General features: G+C 37.3%; 2 protein-coding genes across 2 annotated transcripts; one reads left to right on the top strand and one right to left on the bottom strand.

The window, feature by feature from the left end:
• The first annotated feature begins 2,483 nt into the window (after positions 1–2,483).
• On the top strand, positions 2,484–12,014 carry LOC122304853. Its single transcript, XM_043117119.1, has 10 exons — positions 2,484–3,493; positions 3,596–3,821; positions 3,906–4,482; positions 4,572–6,424; positions 7,476–7,517; positions 8,668–8,732; positions 9,325–9,492; positions 9,576–9,612; positions 11,111–11,192; positions 11,428–12,014. Exons 1-10 carry the CDS (start codon positions 2,484–2,486, stop codon positions 12,012–12,014), a joined length of 4,647 nt encoding a protein of 1,548 aa, XP_042973053.1.
• A 2,865-nt stretch (positions 12,015–14,879) lies between these two features.
• On the bottom strand, positions 14,880–16,058 carry LOC122305690 (pathogen-associated molecular patterns-induced protein A70-like). Its single transcript, XM_043118253.1, has one exon. The coding sequence runs from the start codon at positions 15,904–15,906 to the stop codon at positions 15,226–15,228; it is 681 nt and encodes a 226-aa protein (XP_042974187.1). The 5' UTR covers positions 15,907–16,058; the 3' UTR covers positions 14,880–15,225.
• Between the last annotated feature and the right edge of the window lie 1,470 nt (positions 16,059–17,528).

The following is a 17,528-nucleotide window of genomic DNA, read 5'->3' as shown; positions in this document are numbered from 1 at the left end:
GAAAACATTGACTTGATGGAAGAATGGGTGGGTAAAGAATCTAAACTTCTTGATGGAGAAGATTTGGATTGGGCAAGTATTGAGGAGGCATTAACCTCACTAAATGAGAAAGATGTTGATAATATTGGTATTGATGTTGATGACGTTGGTGACATTGATGAAAATATTTTGATTAACATGTCGAATCTTGCTCCTTATTGTCTTTTTGATGAGGATGAGTAATTTTATTTTAATGGTTGGATTAAGAACTTATTTAGTTTGTAACTTAAAACTTAATACTTGTATTGAGAAGTATGGAGTTTATGACTTATTTTGTTGTTATTTTGGAATACAGTAAATGTTTATATATATATAATTTATTCATGTATAAACTATTCTGAAACGATATACAAAACGGTATCGGTGCCGAAATATTATTCCGAAACGGTATACAAAATGGTATTGGTACCGAAATATTTCATTTCAATACTTTGACCGGTACGACTTCCGGTACGGTATTCAAAACTTTGTCAACGGCAGCTTCATACGAATGCTCTACAACATAGTTTCTCTGGTTTGGGTTTTTCTTTGGGTAAGCGCGGCACACCCTTAGCTTTAGAATAATTTCAGTTACTTTAATCGTTTAATCATTTGTTTTAATAGATGGGATGAGATAAAATAAGTTGAGATTAAAGTTGAAAATTGAATAAAATATTATTTGAATATATTGTTTTAATATTATTTTTGTATTGAAATTTGAAAAAATTGAATTGTTTATTTTATTTTTGTATTGAAATTTGAAAAAAATGAATTATTTATTTTATTTTATTAGAAAATTTGAAAAAATTATAACTATTAAGATGAGATGAGATAAGGATTGTCTGAAAGTGAATAAAGTTTCATCTTAGTGTTTTTAATTTCCTTTATACCATTTTAAGATGAAAACTTTAGACAATTGTGTGAATGGTATTTCACGTGAGCTTTTCGACTAGCTTTTTCGTGGGCTAGTCTTCTTACACCAGTAGGGAGAGCTGGTCTCTTAGGTGAGAGTTACAGTCAATGCAGACCTTGGTTATGGAGGAAGAGGACCTTTCCAAGAGGTGGGAGAGACTGCATCTATCTCAAGAGGAAAGCAAGGTATTTCATGTCTCGGATGAAGGAAAGTCAGGGAACTCCACAAGATGGAAGTATTGTATCATTGGTGGTATACTGGTGGACAAAGGAATAAGCCATGAAGCATTTCGGGTGACAATGTCTCAAGTGTGGAAGTTAGATGGTTGGGTGCAATTTAAGGATCTTGGCAACCACAAATTCTTGATTGAATTCCAACATCTTGCTGATAAGGACAGAGTACTAGGGGGAAGACCCTAGTTCTTTGATCGTAACCTCCTGTCCCTTCAAGAAGTTGATGAGAAAATGCCCATGAACTCTGTTAACTTTAATTTCGAACCCTTCTGGGTACAGTTGCATGGGCTCCCCTTGGCTGCAATGACTGTGGAAGTTGGTACTCAGCTGGGTGCTGCCATTGGGGAAGTAATCCGTGTAGACGCTGATTCAAATGGATGGGCTTGGGGCAAATGTATGAGAGTGAGAGTGGCTGTGAACTTAAACAAACCACTACTGAGGGGGAAGTGGTTAGAGATGGGAAACCAGACACACGGGATCTCATGTAAATATGAAAGACTCCAAAACATATGCTTCACATGTGGTATCTTATCACACAAAGGCCGAATATGTAGTAAATCTAAGGGGGAAAGATCAGAGGAAGGAATGCTAAGAGAGCAGTTTGGTCCATGGATCAGAGCTCAACCCATGAACTCCTCCATTTTTGACTTGAGGGGGTCTAACCACCAGAAGGGGTGGAACAAAGAAGCAGAGGAAGCCGCAGTTAATGCTGATAAGAAAGATGTAAGGGACAGCAACTTGGTGAATCACCTCGAGCCAATCAAAGAGCCTCCTACAAGGAGAATTGTAGCTCTGCCCTCTAAGTCAGAAGGGGTTGGTGAGGATTGCACGGTACTTGGCTCTAAGGATGGGACATCCAGGTCTGATCAAAAATCTAAGTTGAAAGGCCAGGATGCAAAGGAAGAGGCTATGATCAATGCAGGTCCTCAGATAGATACTAAAATGGTGACCACCCGAGAGGACATGTTCCAGGTGGAAACAGAAGATTATCAGGCTTCTCAACCTAGCCTACTGGAGAGTATATGCACCATAAGCAAGGGCCCTTTGGGAGTTTTTCGAAAATCAGATGAGGTGGACAAATACTCTGCTGGAAGCATGATAAAGAAAAGGGGATCTACGTGGAAAAGAAAAGCTAGAAAGGTGAGTCCTCGTGTGACTAGAGCAAGGGATGCTAGTTCTAAGAAGAGGGGCACCAGTGGTAGTAGCCTTGAGGGGGAGGTGGGCCTGACAAGGAAAAAGCTCAGGTTGTCTGGTCCCACTACAGAAAACACTTCCAGTTCTCAGTTGGTGGAGGCTGTTTTGCAGCCCCACCAAGGGCCATGATAGGCCTTACCTGGAACTGTAGGGGGCTTGGGAACCCCCGTACAGTTAGAGAGCTCCATATGTTGGTGAAAACTAAGTGGCCCAAGTTCATTTTCTTAATAGAAACTAAATGTGGTAGGAACAAAGTTGAGGAGGTGAGATCAAGGGTGGGTTTTGACTGTTCTATAGTGGTTGAAAGTAGGGGATTGAGTGGAGGACTGGCCTTTATGTGGCATAGTGAAGATAATTTCATCCTGCAATCTTATTCTCAGCACCACATTTCTATGCTTCTGCAAATGGAACACAACAGTGAACAAAACCTGTTAACTGGTTTTTATGGCTCGCCAGTAACAGCTCATAGGAGAGACAGTTGGAAGCTTTTGAATTTTTTGAAACCAAGAGAGGGCCTGGCATGGCTTTGCTTTGGAGACTTCAATGAGATTATGCACCTACATGAGAAGCAGGGGGGAGCAGTGAGACCTTACCACCAGATGGAAGAATTTAGCAGAAGTTTGATTGAGTGTGGCCTGAGTGATATGGGGTTTGAAGGCAATAAATTCACATGGTGTAATAATAGAGAGGGGCCTTTTTTCACCAAGGAAAGACTAGATCGTGCATTGGAAAATTTGGAATTGACCTTGAACTTCTCTGAATGTTGCATCCAGGCTCTAGCAGCACAATCTTCAGACCATAGTCCTCTTGTAATGCATCTAAAGCAGGGTGGGAGAAGGTATATCAGCAACGGGAATAGGAAGGAGAGAATTTTCAGATATGAAGCCTCATGGAAAATGCATGAAGATTGCAATACAATAGTAACCAACTGCTGGTCCCCTCAATTACATCAAAGAGGTTCGCATATGTGGTGGTCTCAGCAATGTTTGAGCAAGTGCAAAGAAGGCCTAGTGAAGTGGAGTAATACCATCCTTAAACAACAAAGGAAAGTTATTCAATCGAAGCTGGCTCAATTGGCTATTCTGCAGGAAGACAACACTGGAGCAGACAATAGTACTATCAGGGAGCTTCAGCTGTAGCTTGACAAGCTACTTGAAGAAGAAAATGTCAAATGGAAGCAAAGAGCTAAGCAAGCTTGGCTTAAAAATGGAGACAGTAACTCCAAGTTCTTCCATAGATGTGCCAACCAGAGAAGGAAAACTAATGAGATCAATTGCTTGGTTAGGGAAGATGGTAGCCTGTCCAGGGATTTAGAGGAAATTTCTGAGTGTTTTGGGAATTACTACCAATCCCTTTTCACTTCAGATGACCCTGTGGGTATTGATGGATGTATAGCCAGGCTTGACAGGAAGGTGGACAGGAACATGAACTCCTTACTGGATGCAGATTTCTCAGCTGGTGAGGTGAAAGAAGCTTTGTTTCAGATGAACCCCCTCGGGCCACCAGGACCAGATGGATTCCCTGCTGAATTCTACCAAGCTCACTAGAATATAGTTGGTGATAAGGTTACTCAAGCTGTTCTAGAGGTCCTCAACTCAGGGGGAGATATCAGTGGTATAAACCAAACTTTTATAGTGCTCATTCCCAAGGCTAAAGGACCTAAAACTGTCAAGGAATTCAGACCTATCTCGCTGTGCAATGTGTTATACAAAGTAGTATCAAAGGTCCTTTCCAATAGGCTTAAGTTAATCCTCCCTCTAATTGTATCCCAGACACAAAGTGCTTTTGTCCCCGGGAGAATGATCCTTGATAATGTAATTGTTGCTTTTGAAACCATGCACTTTATGTCAATTCGAGGGGGGAGACAGCAAGGTCATATGGCCATTAAGCTTGATATGAGCAAAGCATATGACAGGGTTGAGTGGGTCTTCTTACAAGCTGTTATGGTCAAGCTGGGATTTTCAGAGAAGTGGATCAGATTGGTTATGGGTTGTGTAACAAGTGTGTCTTACTCTATGCTCCTTAATGGGTCCTCACAGGGTTTCTTTAAACCATCAAGGGGCATTAGGCAGGGGGATCCCCTCTCCCCATACCTTTTCCTGCTAGTGTCTGAGGTGCTTAGCAGTCTCTTTAATCATGCTGAAAGGAATAAAAGAATTCATGGCTTTCCTATAGGTAGGGGCAGATTAACATCAACCACTTGCTCTTTGCAGATGATTGCTTGCTGTTTTGTAGAGCAAAAGCTGAGGAATGGGCCACTATTAACTATCTACTCATTATTTACGAAGGGGCCTCGGGTCAGAAGATCAACAAGGATAAAACCTCAATCTACTTCAGTGCCAATACTAAACCAAAAGCTAAAGACTACATATTGGGATTAGCTGGCACTAGAGCTACCAAGTGCTATGAGAGGTATCTTGGTCTGCCTTCTCTGGTAGGTAGATCAAGGTACAAAGCTTTCAAAAACATTATTGACAGAGTTAAAAGTAAAGTGACCAACTGGAAGACAAAGCTCCTCTCACAGGCAGGGAAAGAGGTTCTCCTCAAAGCAGTCATCCAGGCTCTTCCAACATATAGTATGGGAGTTTTCAAGCTCCCTAAAGTGTTATTGATGGAAATCAACAAGGTGATGAACCAGTTCTGGTGGGGCAAACAGGATAAGGGTAATAAAGTGCATTGGGTCTCCTGGAGTCAAATGGGAAAATCAAAGGAGTCAGGAGGGATGGGGTTCCGAGACTTTGAGTGTTTTAACACGGCACTCCTGGCTAAGCAAGCATGGCACATCATCCAGTTCCCTACATCTCTGGCCTCCCAAGTCCTCAAGGCAAAATATTTCAGGAACTCTAGTTTTCTTCAGGCCAAGTTGGGGGCCAGACCTTCTCTTATTTGGAGGAGTATTTATTCCTCAAGGGCTCTAATTGAGAAAGGTTCAATATGGAGAATTGGTAATGGAAAGGAGACTAAAATATGGAAGGATAGATGGTTACCTCAACCTTCATCTTTCATGGTTCAAGGACACGGGCTAATCAATGATGAGGAAGCTATGGTAGCTGAACTTATAAATGAAAACACCAAACAGTGGGACAGGGAAAAGATCCTAAGGTTGCTTGGACCTTCAAATGCTGCAGTGATCCAGAAGATTCATGTGAGCACGAGTGGAGCAAGGGATAGGCTTGTCTGGTTAGGCACTAAGGATGGTGGTTTCATAGTAAGGAGTGCATATCATTTGCAAAAGGAACTCACAACAGGTCAGAAGGGTCAGTCATCAAGTGGATCTCTTGATTTCAAAAACTGGACTTGTTTTTGGAAATTAAAGATTCCCAATGCAGTCAAGGTTTTTCTATGGAGAGCATGCTTAGAATCATTGCCTACAATGTCGAACCTCTTCAAGAAGAAGATTGTGAGCTCTCCTCTCTGCCCAGTTTGCTGCAGTTCTGATGAGACAGCAGGTCACATTCTGTGGAACTGTCCCTCAGCCATGGACGTGTGGAGTTATGGACCAAAGAGAATCCAAAAAAGCTCTGTGAGGGCAGAGAGCTTTTTCAAGATCATTGAGGAGCTAAGGGACCTATGTGACATACAAACATTGGGGGCTTTTGCTATGACAGCAAGGGATATCTGGCAAAGAAGAAACAAGCTGGTTTTTGAGGGATCCTTTCTACATCCTAGACTTCTAGCACAGAGGGATGCCCATCAACTGGAGGACTTTAAACTGGCTCAGGTGGTTCCAATGCCTGACTCCCGCTTGCACACCAACCAGGCATCCATATGGTCTCCTCCTCCAGAGGGAACTGTAAAGGTAAATTGGGATGCAGCCGTGAGTGAAGCACGTGACAGGGTGGGGTTTGGTCTGATAGCTAGAGATCATAGGGGTAATGTGGTTGCTGTAAAGAGGGTAGCAAGGGAAGGCTGTGTTGCTCCTTTGCTGGCAGAGGCTATGGGAGGACTTCATGCAGCTATGTTTGCATCCGAGCTCAACCTGTCCTCAGTGGTATTGGAGGGTGATTCTCTGCAGGTGGTCCAGGGTCTTAGCCTTCACAAGGAGAGGTGGGATAGTGTGGACTTGGTTTTTTCAGACACTAGAGCCTTTCTCTCTAATTTTATTCACTGCAGTGTTTCTTTTCTTAGAAGAAGTGGCAATCAAAAAGCTCATTGTTTAGCTAAGGAAGCTTTAGAAGTTTCTAAGGAGTCATCTACAAGGGCCGGTCAGCCTCTATGCAATATGTACTCTTCTTTGTCTTTAAGTTGAATATACAAGCAACTTTCCTTTCAAAAAAAAAAAAAAGCTGGGATTTTAATGTACTTGTGTTTTAAAATGAGTTAGGCAGGTTACATTTTTCAGAAACTAGTGCCTTCATAATGGTTCAGAAACTTTATAAATATTTAAGAGTTTTTAAAGTTAAATTACTAAGCATTAAATTATGGTTAAACTTATAAATTAAGTTTCAGTAGCTTATCTAATAGATTTATATTAAGCCTAATTATGCTATTAAGTTATAATTTTAAAATTTAGATTTAACTATAGTAATAGCCTACAAGAATTTTTAATATTTAATATTATTAAGTCTATTTTTATGAATCGAATGTTTCCCCCAAATTATTTGTATAAACTTAGATAAAGATATATATGACGTTTGAAAGATTAGATATTTTATATTAGTATTTAAATTTCAGTCGTAAATAGTAAGTGTTTGATGTTATTTTAAATGTTTTAATCTGATTAAGTCTATTTTATTATACAAGTTAAGCATTTGGCTTTGACAGATATTATTTAATTATGTACTAAGTTGTGTTTGTTAAAATAAAGAAATATGTTAACAATATTTTTAACGATATGTAAATTATTAGATTTCTTGTAAAGGTAAAAACTATGTTAATTAAATGAAAGTAAATCTATTTTAAGAATTTATGTTTCCATGACTTGTTTTAATGAAGTTGAATTAGCCCAAGTATTTTACTAAATTATAATATGTTTAATTATATGATATATATGATTCAATGAGTTTTGTATGAAACTTGATGTGTATTAAATTATTCTTCATGATATATATTAAATTAGCAGAATATTAGGACAAGTTATCTTAGACAAATTTAGTGATATTTGATACTTCGTATAGGTGAAAGGCTACGAAATAACATTCAGGAAGCAGCACATGGAGGTAAGTATTTGATTATGAATTAGGATTAGGATCATTATAGTTCAATTTATATATGTATTATTCAAGCTAGTTCATTGACAGCCCTTTTTATATACCACGCATGTCATGATGTATGCCAGCATATCACTTAGCACAGCTCATGATCATGTCATTCAGCATCATGTTCAGATTCAAAAATTACAATTTATGTATATCATGCATCTCATGTTGTATAAGACACATAAACTATTTTAAGTTTACGTGCAAGAAAAGATCAGAACAATTAAACCAAATGGTCATTAATTTTAGATCAAGGTGGGAGTGCAAGTCACGGACTAAAGCGTGGTCCTCCGTACACCAGAGTACTGAATAGTTGGCTTCCTTTGTACTGCAGCGAGGGAAGTTAGTGCACAACCTTGCACACAGGGTTAAGTGTGTTAGGCAACACAGCTCAGTACAATCAGATCAGTCAGACATGTCAAAACAATTAGTTAATTCAGATAATCAAGACAAGTCATACATAAACATAAGCATCAGTCTGATTAGTCATGATTTTAAGTTTTCAGCATGAAAACATTTATGAAAATCCTTATGTTTATTATGTTCAAATTGTGATGGATTTCTTACTGAGTCTTTGACTCATTTTAGTTTATTTCATATTGTCTAACTAGCCAGGTCAGGAGGATGATTAGTTCGAGTAGGCGGGCCAGGCTTAGAAAGAGCAAAGTTTGAACTTAGTAACTTTGTTGTGTGATTTTTGTTTTAGTCAGTTTGAAAAATTGTGTTATGTTTTATTACGACAGCTTATTTTATAAACTCTTTTAAGTGATGAACAATATTTTCATAAATTATGCAAGCCTCTTACCCGGCTATATGTATGTACGTAAGCAAGCGACACTCCTGACCTCAGTAGGGGAATGGGATGTTATAGGGTGATTTTAATATTATCTAGGAGGATGGGGAGAAAGTTGGGGGAAATCCGAGATCCTTAGTGGCTATGGAGGATTTTAATCATTGTTTGGAAAGGTGTGGTTTGTTATAGTTTCCATCTAATGGCCATAACTTTTCATGGTGAAATGGTCAAGAGGGTCGTGTGAGGAGGTGGGCTAGGTTGGATAGAGTCATGGTGAATGCAAAGTTTCTGAGTGATTTTCCTCATATTTGCATGTAGTATTTATCTTGTAAAACTTCTAATCATGGTCCTATGCTTGTTCGTAACATGAAGGTAGATGGAAGGTATGGTCCAACCTTATTTCGATTTCAGAATATGTGGATTTGACGTGCTTCTTTTCATGATTTTGTGGATGAGATTTGGAAGGAGCCTGTACTGGGTAGAGGTTTATGTAAGTTGGCAGCCAATTTAAAAAGACTGAAGCTAGCTCTAGAGAACTAGAATATTAGAATTTTTTGTCATATTCAAAATACTATTAAGGAGTTAGAAGAAAGGATAGAGTTGATAGAAGGAAAGCTTCAAGTAGAATTTGATAATGATCTCGAATTGGAGATGTTGGTTTCTAAAGCTTAGTTGAGTTTCTGGGAGCATAATGAAGAAATTCAAATGGCTCAAATTGCATAGAAAAAATGGTTAAGTGAGGGCGATTAGAATACATCTTTTTTTCATGCAGTGGCGAATATGCGAGGCGTCGTTTGGTAAGTTAGTTGATGTCGCTTTCTGATGGGACTCTTTTGCATTCGCTAGAAGAGGTACATCAAGGGGTGGTGATGCATTTTCAGCAGGCTTTTACTAGTTTCGACGCCACTGTTCAGGGTGATTTATCAAGTCTTGTACACAAGTAATTTCAGTGGAAGAGAATGATAATATCTGTAGAGATCCGTCTAAAGATGAGATCAAAGAGGCGCTTTTATCTATACCTATACATAGCAGTATAGCACCTGATGGTTTTGGATCAGCATATTTTATTGCTTGCTGGGATATTGTGAAAGTGGACTTGGTGGAGGCAACAAGAGAATTTTTCTCTGGTATAGAGCTACCAAGGTATTATTCATCATCTTTTATTGTACTAATCCTGAAAGTGTAGAATCCTTAAAACTTCGATAAATTTCGTTTATCCCTAACAGAAGTATTTTTGAGAATATATCGCTGGCTCAAGAGAAGGTGCATTTTATTAATAAATAAGTGAGTGGGGGCAATGCAATGATGAAGATTGATATGGCCAAAACATATGATAGGGTGGATTGAGCTTTTCTTCTTAGAGTTTTGGATGCGTTTGGTTTTTCAAAAAACTTTTGTGGATTGATTGAGAGGTGTATTAAGTAGATGTGGTTTTCTATTATGATGCATGGGACGTATAAGGGATTTTTTCAACCTTCGAAAGGTCGGCAACAAGGCGATCCTTTGTTGCCTTATTTATTTATTATTATGGTGGAAGTGTTATCTAGATTGTTGAAAACTAGTTTTGAGAAGGGGAGGATTGGGCGTTTTGCACATCCACGTGGTGCACCTTTAGTCTCACATCTACTATATGCAGATGATCTTATGATTTTTACTAATGGGGATAGGAAGTCGATGAAGTACCTCATGAAGATGTTGGATTTATATGCTAGTTGGTCTGGCTAGCTTATTAGCAAGGAGAATTATGCTTTGTTCTTCTCTAATAAAATCGGAACTATATGAAAGTCTAGCTTGCTAATTATTACTAGGTTTATAGAGGGGCGGTTGCCCACATGGTACTTGGGGGCTCCTATTTTGGTGGGGCGGTTCAAGTTTAGAGTGTTGGTGGTGAAATTTCAGAGGAATTTGGCTGGGTGGAAGCTTCGATCGTTGTCGCAAGGGGGTAAATTAATTTTGTTAAAGCATGTTCTTTCTAGTATGGCGACTCATTTATTGACTGTTCTTGAACTCTATCATTTCTACATTTTTTTTTGGCGTGAAGGTCATGGTAAAGCCAAGAGAAAATAGTTGGCTTGGACAAAAATTATGTAAGCCCACTATGGAGGGCGGAATTGGCCTAAGGGATTTTTTCTGAGGTTCAAAAGGCGTTGCATTTGAAGTTTGCTTGGAAATTATTGACTATGGATAATTTATGGACAAGAGTTTTTAAGGAAAAATACTAAGGAAAAAAACATGTTATGGAGGTTTCTGCTAAAGCTTCAAATTTGTGCTTTTGGAAATCATTGGTATGTGTTATGCCGGTGGTTCTGGATAATATACACGTTCGGGTGAGGGATGGAAATGCATCCTTTTGGTTTGATAAATGGTTATCACGGGGTCCGCTTGCAGCTAATATTTTCGAGATCAGTCTTTCTCATTTGCAAGTGAAGGACTGTTGGGTGGATAGCTCATGGGATAGGAGGTTTCTTGAGGAGTTGGTTGGATCGACTAAGATGGAGGAAATTATTTCATAGGTTCCAACTTGCAGAGAAGGGGAGGATGTAACAGTCTAGCAGCCGAACTCATTATAGTGTCGGCTTGGCAGGTTACCAAAGTGACAGCTCAAAATCTAGAAGGAATGGAGTGGATATGGCATAATAAACTTCAAAAAAAAAAAAAATCTGTTTGTATGTGGAAGGCCAGGTTTAATTGCTTATCAGTGGATGGAAGGTTTTAGTCGGTTGGAATTCCTTTGGCTTCTTGGTGTGATTGTTGTATGTAGGGCAAGATTGAAACTCTTGATCATGTCTTGTGTTCAGGGGATTTTGCTCAGGCAATGTGGAGGAAGGCAACTCAGATTTTTGGTGTCTGTTGCATGCATGTTCATAGCTAGTGGGCTCGTGTTTGCTATTGGTTTCGTTGTGCTAAAAAATCAAATATGAAGGGGGTGTTGATTGGTTTGCTTTCGTGTGAGATTTCTTGGAAACTATGGCATTGTAGATTTGGTGCTAGAGTGGAAGGAAAGCTAGAATTGCCTAAGGCAATTTGGTGTTCAATTATCTCTTGGGCAATTTTTTCCTTTGGCGAAAAATCGTGAAGGTGTTGCGGGTACAGACAGATTACTTCTAGCCGAATTGAATATTTCCTTGCATAATCCTAAAATGCGGCCGCCACAAATTGTAAGCTGGAGTAGATCAAGGCAAGGATGGGTGAAGTTCAATGTTGATGGCTCTTATAGAGGTAACCTAGGGAGTTGGTGTGGGGGTAGTATTTTGCAAAATGATGCAGGACGGATGTTGATTGCGTTCTCTTCTAAATTTGGTTTTGGTATTAATAATGAAGCGGAACTTAGAGCGCTTATTTCTAGATTATTACTTTGTTGGGAGATGGGGATTTTGCATGTTGAGATAGAATGTGATTTAGATTTGGTTGTACGTTGGATTAGGAATAAAGCTTGTACAATCTGGTATCTGTGGAATTTTTGGAAGAAGTTTCTTCAAGCTCTTCATGGAGTTGATTACACGATTTCTCATTTGTTTCGAGAAGGTAATAAAGTGGCAGATTTCCTAGCAAGGCAGGAAGATGAGGGTTTGAATTGTAGATATTTGCATTATGATGATTTACCCTTACAGGTTAGAGGTTTGCTTAGATTGGATTATCTTGGTTTGCCTAGTTTAAGTGTTTAAATGTACCTATTTGGGGTTGTTTGTTATGTTAGTATTTAGCTTTACTTGTTATGGATTTTCCTCCCCCATAAGTGCCAGTTTACGTATTTAAATGTATCTATTTGGGGTTGTTTGTTATGTTGGTATTTAGCTTTACTTGATATGGATTTTCCTCATTCAATAAAATATGAAAGCTCTGTCCTCTTTTTTGTTCTTAAAAAAAAAAAAAAAAGAAGGATGCTTGCGATCGGACAGTGGTCCGATGCTTAGAGTTCAATGGTTTAAAAAATAAATAAAGTATATAAATGTAAATAGAGAGAGATGCTTAGAGCTCATATATATCCATGATTTAAAAACTAAAAATTTTGCCCTCTTCATCATCCAATTGTCTTTCTTTACGTCATTTCTCACCTTTTACATGTCCAAAAACATCAACTTTAATCCCGTGTAAACAAGCATGATATGGCAGCCCCTTTGATCTCCTCTCTCTCCTTTCTTTGTACTTCGAGCTTTTATGGGTTGGGCTGGCTACATTTTATCCTCAATATAAACCGAAGTCATAAAAGTGATAGAATTGCGTGAGTGGATGGCCAACTAATTAGGTATCTCACAATTAAGCTTACCGAGCATATGCGTGAGGAGACAATTCGCGTCTTAGTCGATCAATAAAAAGTAAATTACGTACATGACCAAATGCCCATTAACAACAGTGATGATTGAAGACCCTTTATTAAAAGAAAAAGTACTGATCAAAATCCACCAGCCAACTTCGAATATACGTACGTTAGTGCACAAACATGAGATTAAGATCAAAAGATAGGCAATTAATCTCTCTTCACTCATCAACTATATGTCACCATCTCGAATCTCGATCGAAAGCTGCATGCTTAAGCAAAACTACTTTGGTTGGCATACCTAATCCATAATCACAGCAACAAATTAATAAAAGAATTGACAAGATCAAGAGAATAGAAAAGGCATACACTCATGCACACAAGTCCTATATATATAATATTTGCATAAAAATAAAATACATGTACGCTTAATTAATTAATTACATGAGTTGCTAATTCGGCCTAGCTTATCGAATCTAAAGTCAAGGAGACATGCATGCTTTTCCCTTCCAGAATCATGGGACTAGATGCAGCCTTGGGAGATATACCATAGAATATCTCTTTTTTTTAAATAATTAGTGATAAATGGTAAGACACTTTTTTTCGAGCCATTCGATGCATAACTACTGTGTGAGTGTGTGTGATGTTTTTAATCAAATACAGATCATTAATTGTTATGGACATTAATGGCCGAAAGAGTTGAACTCCAACCATCTCTTTCAACTATATTTTCTCTGCCTTTTCATTTTAATATGGTCGTTTGTTTGAAACTTGGCAAGTCACTCGATTGGAAGTGTTGAAAGTTTTTAAACCTTGACCACAACAGTAATCATCATCATAATTAAGATTGACCAAGTTTATAATAATTATATTTAGTACTCTAATGCCATTAAATTAGGCCGATCGATATTTTCTTTGAGATAACCTAAATATCACGACTTTATGTAACATCGTACTCCTGATCAATTAATTAAACAAATGAGGAAAATTCAATTGTAAATTACTATATTATAAAGTATTCATAGTACTAGTCCTTCCATGGAAAAAAAATAGTTGTTACATCTTTCATTCTTCATTTTCATCTAATTTTATCTTTTCAAACTTGAGTAATTCTATTATTAAACTGATATACAGAGTACACCATTCACGTTACTTAAATAATAAAATTTAATTTATAAAATTTAAAATTTTAAATTAAATTATAATATATAAGTATTTTACTGTGTGGTCAAACACCAACTTAATAATAAAATCTGTCTTTCATACTAATTTAGAAAAATTCTACTTATCAGGATCCTCATTTTCATGTGTAATGGATGGATAATGAATAAATATAAGTTAATTAGTTTAAAAATTATAAAAATAAAAATAAATATAATATATGAAAATGGTGCATAGCAAACCTTTATTGTGTTAAATCAATAATTGATTTGATTACTTTTACCATTCTTGAACGTATAACTATTTGTGAAAAAACGTGCAATATTTTTATTGGAGGAACTCAACTCATTACTACCATTGAATTGAATTGTAGTGCGCCTTACTCGCCATCATTCGTGCATGTAACGTTCATACGTTAACCCTCCTCATTGACATGACACAAACAAAATGACCCACGAAGTTTGAGCTTATCCACTTCAATTTTGGCCATTTTAGACATTTTACATCAACATCCATGACCATGCATGCAAAGTAATTACTAATTAAGTAATTAATTTAAGCAAGCACTAAACGAATACGGTATAAGATATATAACGCACTAATTAATTAATGGCTTGTTTGAAAAAAGTTTTCATTTCAAAATTTTTATCTCATTTCATTATCAAACATCAGTATTCAAATATAAAATACTTTCAAACTAATAAGTAATCATTACAAATTTTTAAATTAATATTATTACAACTTTTTTAAATTTTTAAATAAAAAATAATTTAAATTTTTCAAATTCACGAATAAAAATAATATTAAAAAAATTATATTATAATAATAATTTAATTTTATAATATTTTTTATTTAATTGTTTTTTTCAAAACTCTATAAAATATTAATATTAAATTTAGATAGTGAGTTGAGTTAAGATGAAATGAATTAAAATAAAAATTAAATAAAATATTATTAATATATTATTTTTTAATAATATTATTGTTTTAATATTTAAAAAATGAAATTATTTATTATATTATACATCAAAATTAAAAATAAAAATGTAACGATAAGAAGATATAACATAAGTTAAAAATATTTCTCAATCTAAATAAAATCAAACTCATACTATTTCATTAATATTGACAAAATTATTATCATTATCTAAACTTGTCCACAAACTGCCATTACTCTTCATTTCATCACCCCAATAAACCCTATATAAGGGTCCAAAATGACCAATATGACCCTACCTCGGAATTCAATCAAATCGACGTCGAAGAGGAAACGCCGGCCATGAGAACAGAAGGCACTCCAGTACTTGGTTGGATTCTCACTGCCATGCTCTGTTATCCACTAAGGAATGAAATGACCGAATTAAATACCGTCACGATCTTGCCATGTGAGACCAACGAGAAATGTGTATAATCGGCGAAAAGAGCAAAAAGAAATATAATAATATGAATTTAATTCGATTAATTCCTTTTAAGCAAGTTCCTGTAACGAAGAAGAGAATCGAGCCGCTGCAACCGCAGCTGCTGCTTAAACCTGTTGATAAAATCATCGGCCTTAACGTCCACGTCTTCGTCCTCCTCCAAAGACATCGTCTCCTTCTCCTCGGAGCTCCCCACCGGCGATTTCTCACTCGCAGACCTCTTCATCTTCTCCACCGGCCTTTGCGGAGCTCCGACACCCTTGTCCGACTTGCTTCGCTTCACCAAATGATCAGTGTCCGAGTTCAGATCCGAAGGATGATGAACTTCGCTTTCCATGGCGGATGAGTCGGATCGGTAGAGAGAGGAGAGGTTGAGGGACTTGAGGCGTTCCAACAAGGAAGGAGACCGGGTGATTTGGGGCGGAGGATGATCCGGGACGGGGCACGGGGTGTTGACGTGCTCGGGATCCGTGGGCAGGTCAAACTGATCGGCGACTGGGCCTGCGTTGTGTTGGTCGAACTTGTGGAGGGAGAAGTTGATGGAGGTGACTCGGTCAAGAAAGGACGGGACTCGATCGAGTTGCTGCTGTTTTGGTCGTCTCTGAGGGCCGAATCGGGATATGAGAAAGATGGTGGCGATGGTGAGGTTGAGGAGGACGAAGAGATAGGCGGGTGTGAACCAACTGGTTATGAAAGCCCACGTGGAATTCATAGCTTGCATTGAACAACAGCTTCTGCGAAGCCTTTTTCCAGGTTGGAATTGCCAGAGAGAGGGAGTGAGAGGAGTTCTAATTTGTCAGAATACGACAATGGAATCCCGCTAGGGCAGTGTCTTGGATTCGCTATATCTGCTTATGTCTGGAGTGTTTTTTTATACGAGAAATGATATGCATTCTGTCACTACTTATTTTCATAAAATGTAGGGATACTTTTTATAAGATATATAGATATTTTTTTATAAGATATGTAGTATGTGATAATAAATAGTCACTAATAAAAATAATTTTTTTCATATATAAAAGAATTTATTAAAAAAAATTATATAATTTTAGGAATAAAGGAGTAGCTAGTCTTCATCAATTTTAAAGGTACGTTCGACTTTATCTTCGGAACAGAAAAAAGAAAAGCTTCAAAGTGATCAGTCCAAAGCAAACATGAGTCGTAACGTAGGTGGGTGGAAATTCGATCTGTTATATTCTTTGGGGTTGTTATGCATTAAAGAACCCTAAAACATAGACGGAAATTAACTACGTACGTGCGTACAGAGATTAATATATATGACAGCTTGAAAGTGACCAAGAAATGCTGTGCGGAGGTAACAGCTCCAGTTCAGGAAGTCCTGGACAAAAGGAGTGGTTTGACTGAACTTAATGATACTTATATTACCTTAATTTCCAAGAAATAGAATCCATCTTTAGTCACTGAGAACAGACTTATAAGTTTATGTAATGTAATTTATAAGGTGGTCTCAAAGGTCCTGGCCAACAGACTAAAATAGTTCTTGCCTTCTATTGTATTCTCTTCTCAGAGTGCTTTTGTATCCAGGAGATTAATCTCTGATAACATTATTGTGGCCTATGAAGCAATGCATTCTGAAATTTCCAACATACCCCTATAAAATTACGAAATTGTCTATCAATTTCCTTGAACAAATAAGTTAGATCTCAATTATTAAGATTATGAAACGAATCAGATACTTTAAAATAAATAATCAAACTTGCAAAACACAACGATTGATTACGAAGAGAAACCCTTTAAAAAACTCTTTAAAAGTAAAACCCTACGGGACAGCCAAATTCAGGAAAGTCAGTCTTATTATTTGAAGAACAATTACAAGTAATAATCAATTACAAAACCTTTGCAATTCGACTTTCTTACTTGCCTAGACAAACAACCCGTTTGTCTTCTACTGCAGTAGCAGCCAGAACCTCTAGCGATCTTCAAATGTTGACTTCCCTTCTGGAACTCCAGAGGCTGAAATCTAATCGATGTTGCTTCACACTGAAATCTAATCGATGTTGCTTCACACTCAAGAAGAAATGAAAAATCTCATGGAAATTCTTAAGTGAATTTTCTCTCATAAACGCTCAGAATCTCCTCTGTAAAATTCGTGGTTTGAAGTCCTTAAGAATATACAAAACCGAATCCTTTTAAATAGAAAGTCTGAAAAGAGTTCTAGTTGCAGTAAGATTCTGTTGACGGTTAGCAACAGACACGAAAATGCGTCCCGACGGACTGCTAACATTTCATGATAACTTCTTCTGATATATACTAAACTCTGTTTCAGATTTCTTCTGGATAAGGGCAAAACTATCAGAACTCGATTTTAATTTCAGGACCTTA

Source organism: Carya illinoinensis, chromosome 3, assembly GCF_018687715.1.
Source record: "Carya illinoinensis cultivar Pawnee chromosome 3, C.illinoinensisPawnee_v1, whole genome shotgun sequence".
NCBI lineage: Eukaryota > Viridiplantae > Streptophyta > Magnoliopsida > Fagales > Juglandaceae > Carya > Carya illinoinensis.
The sequence above is the reverse complement of the archived record's forward strand: the minus strand, read 5'-3'. Positions and strand labels throughout refer to the sequence as shown.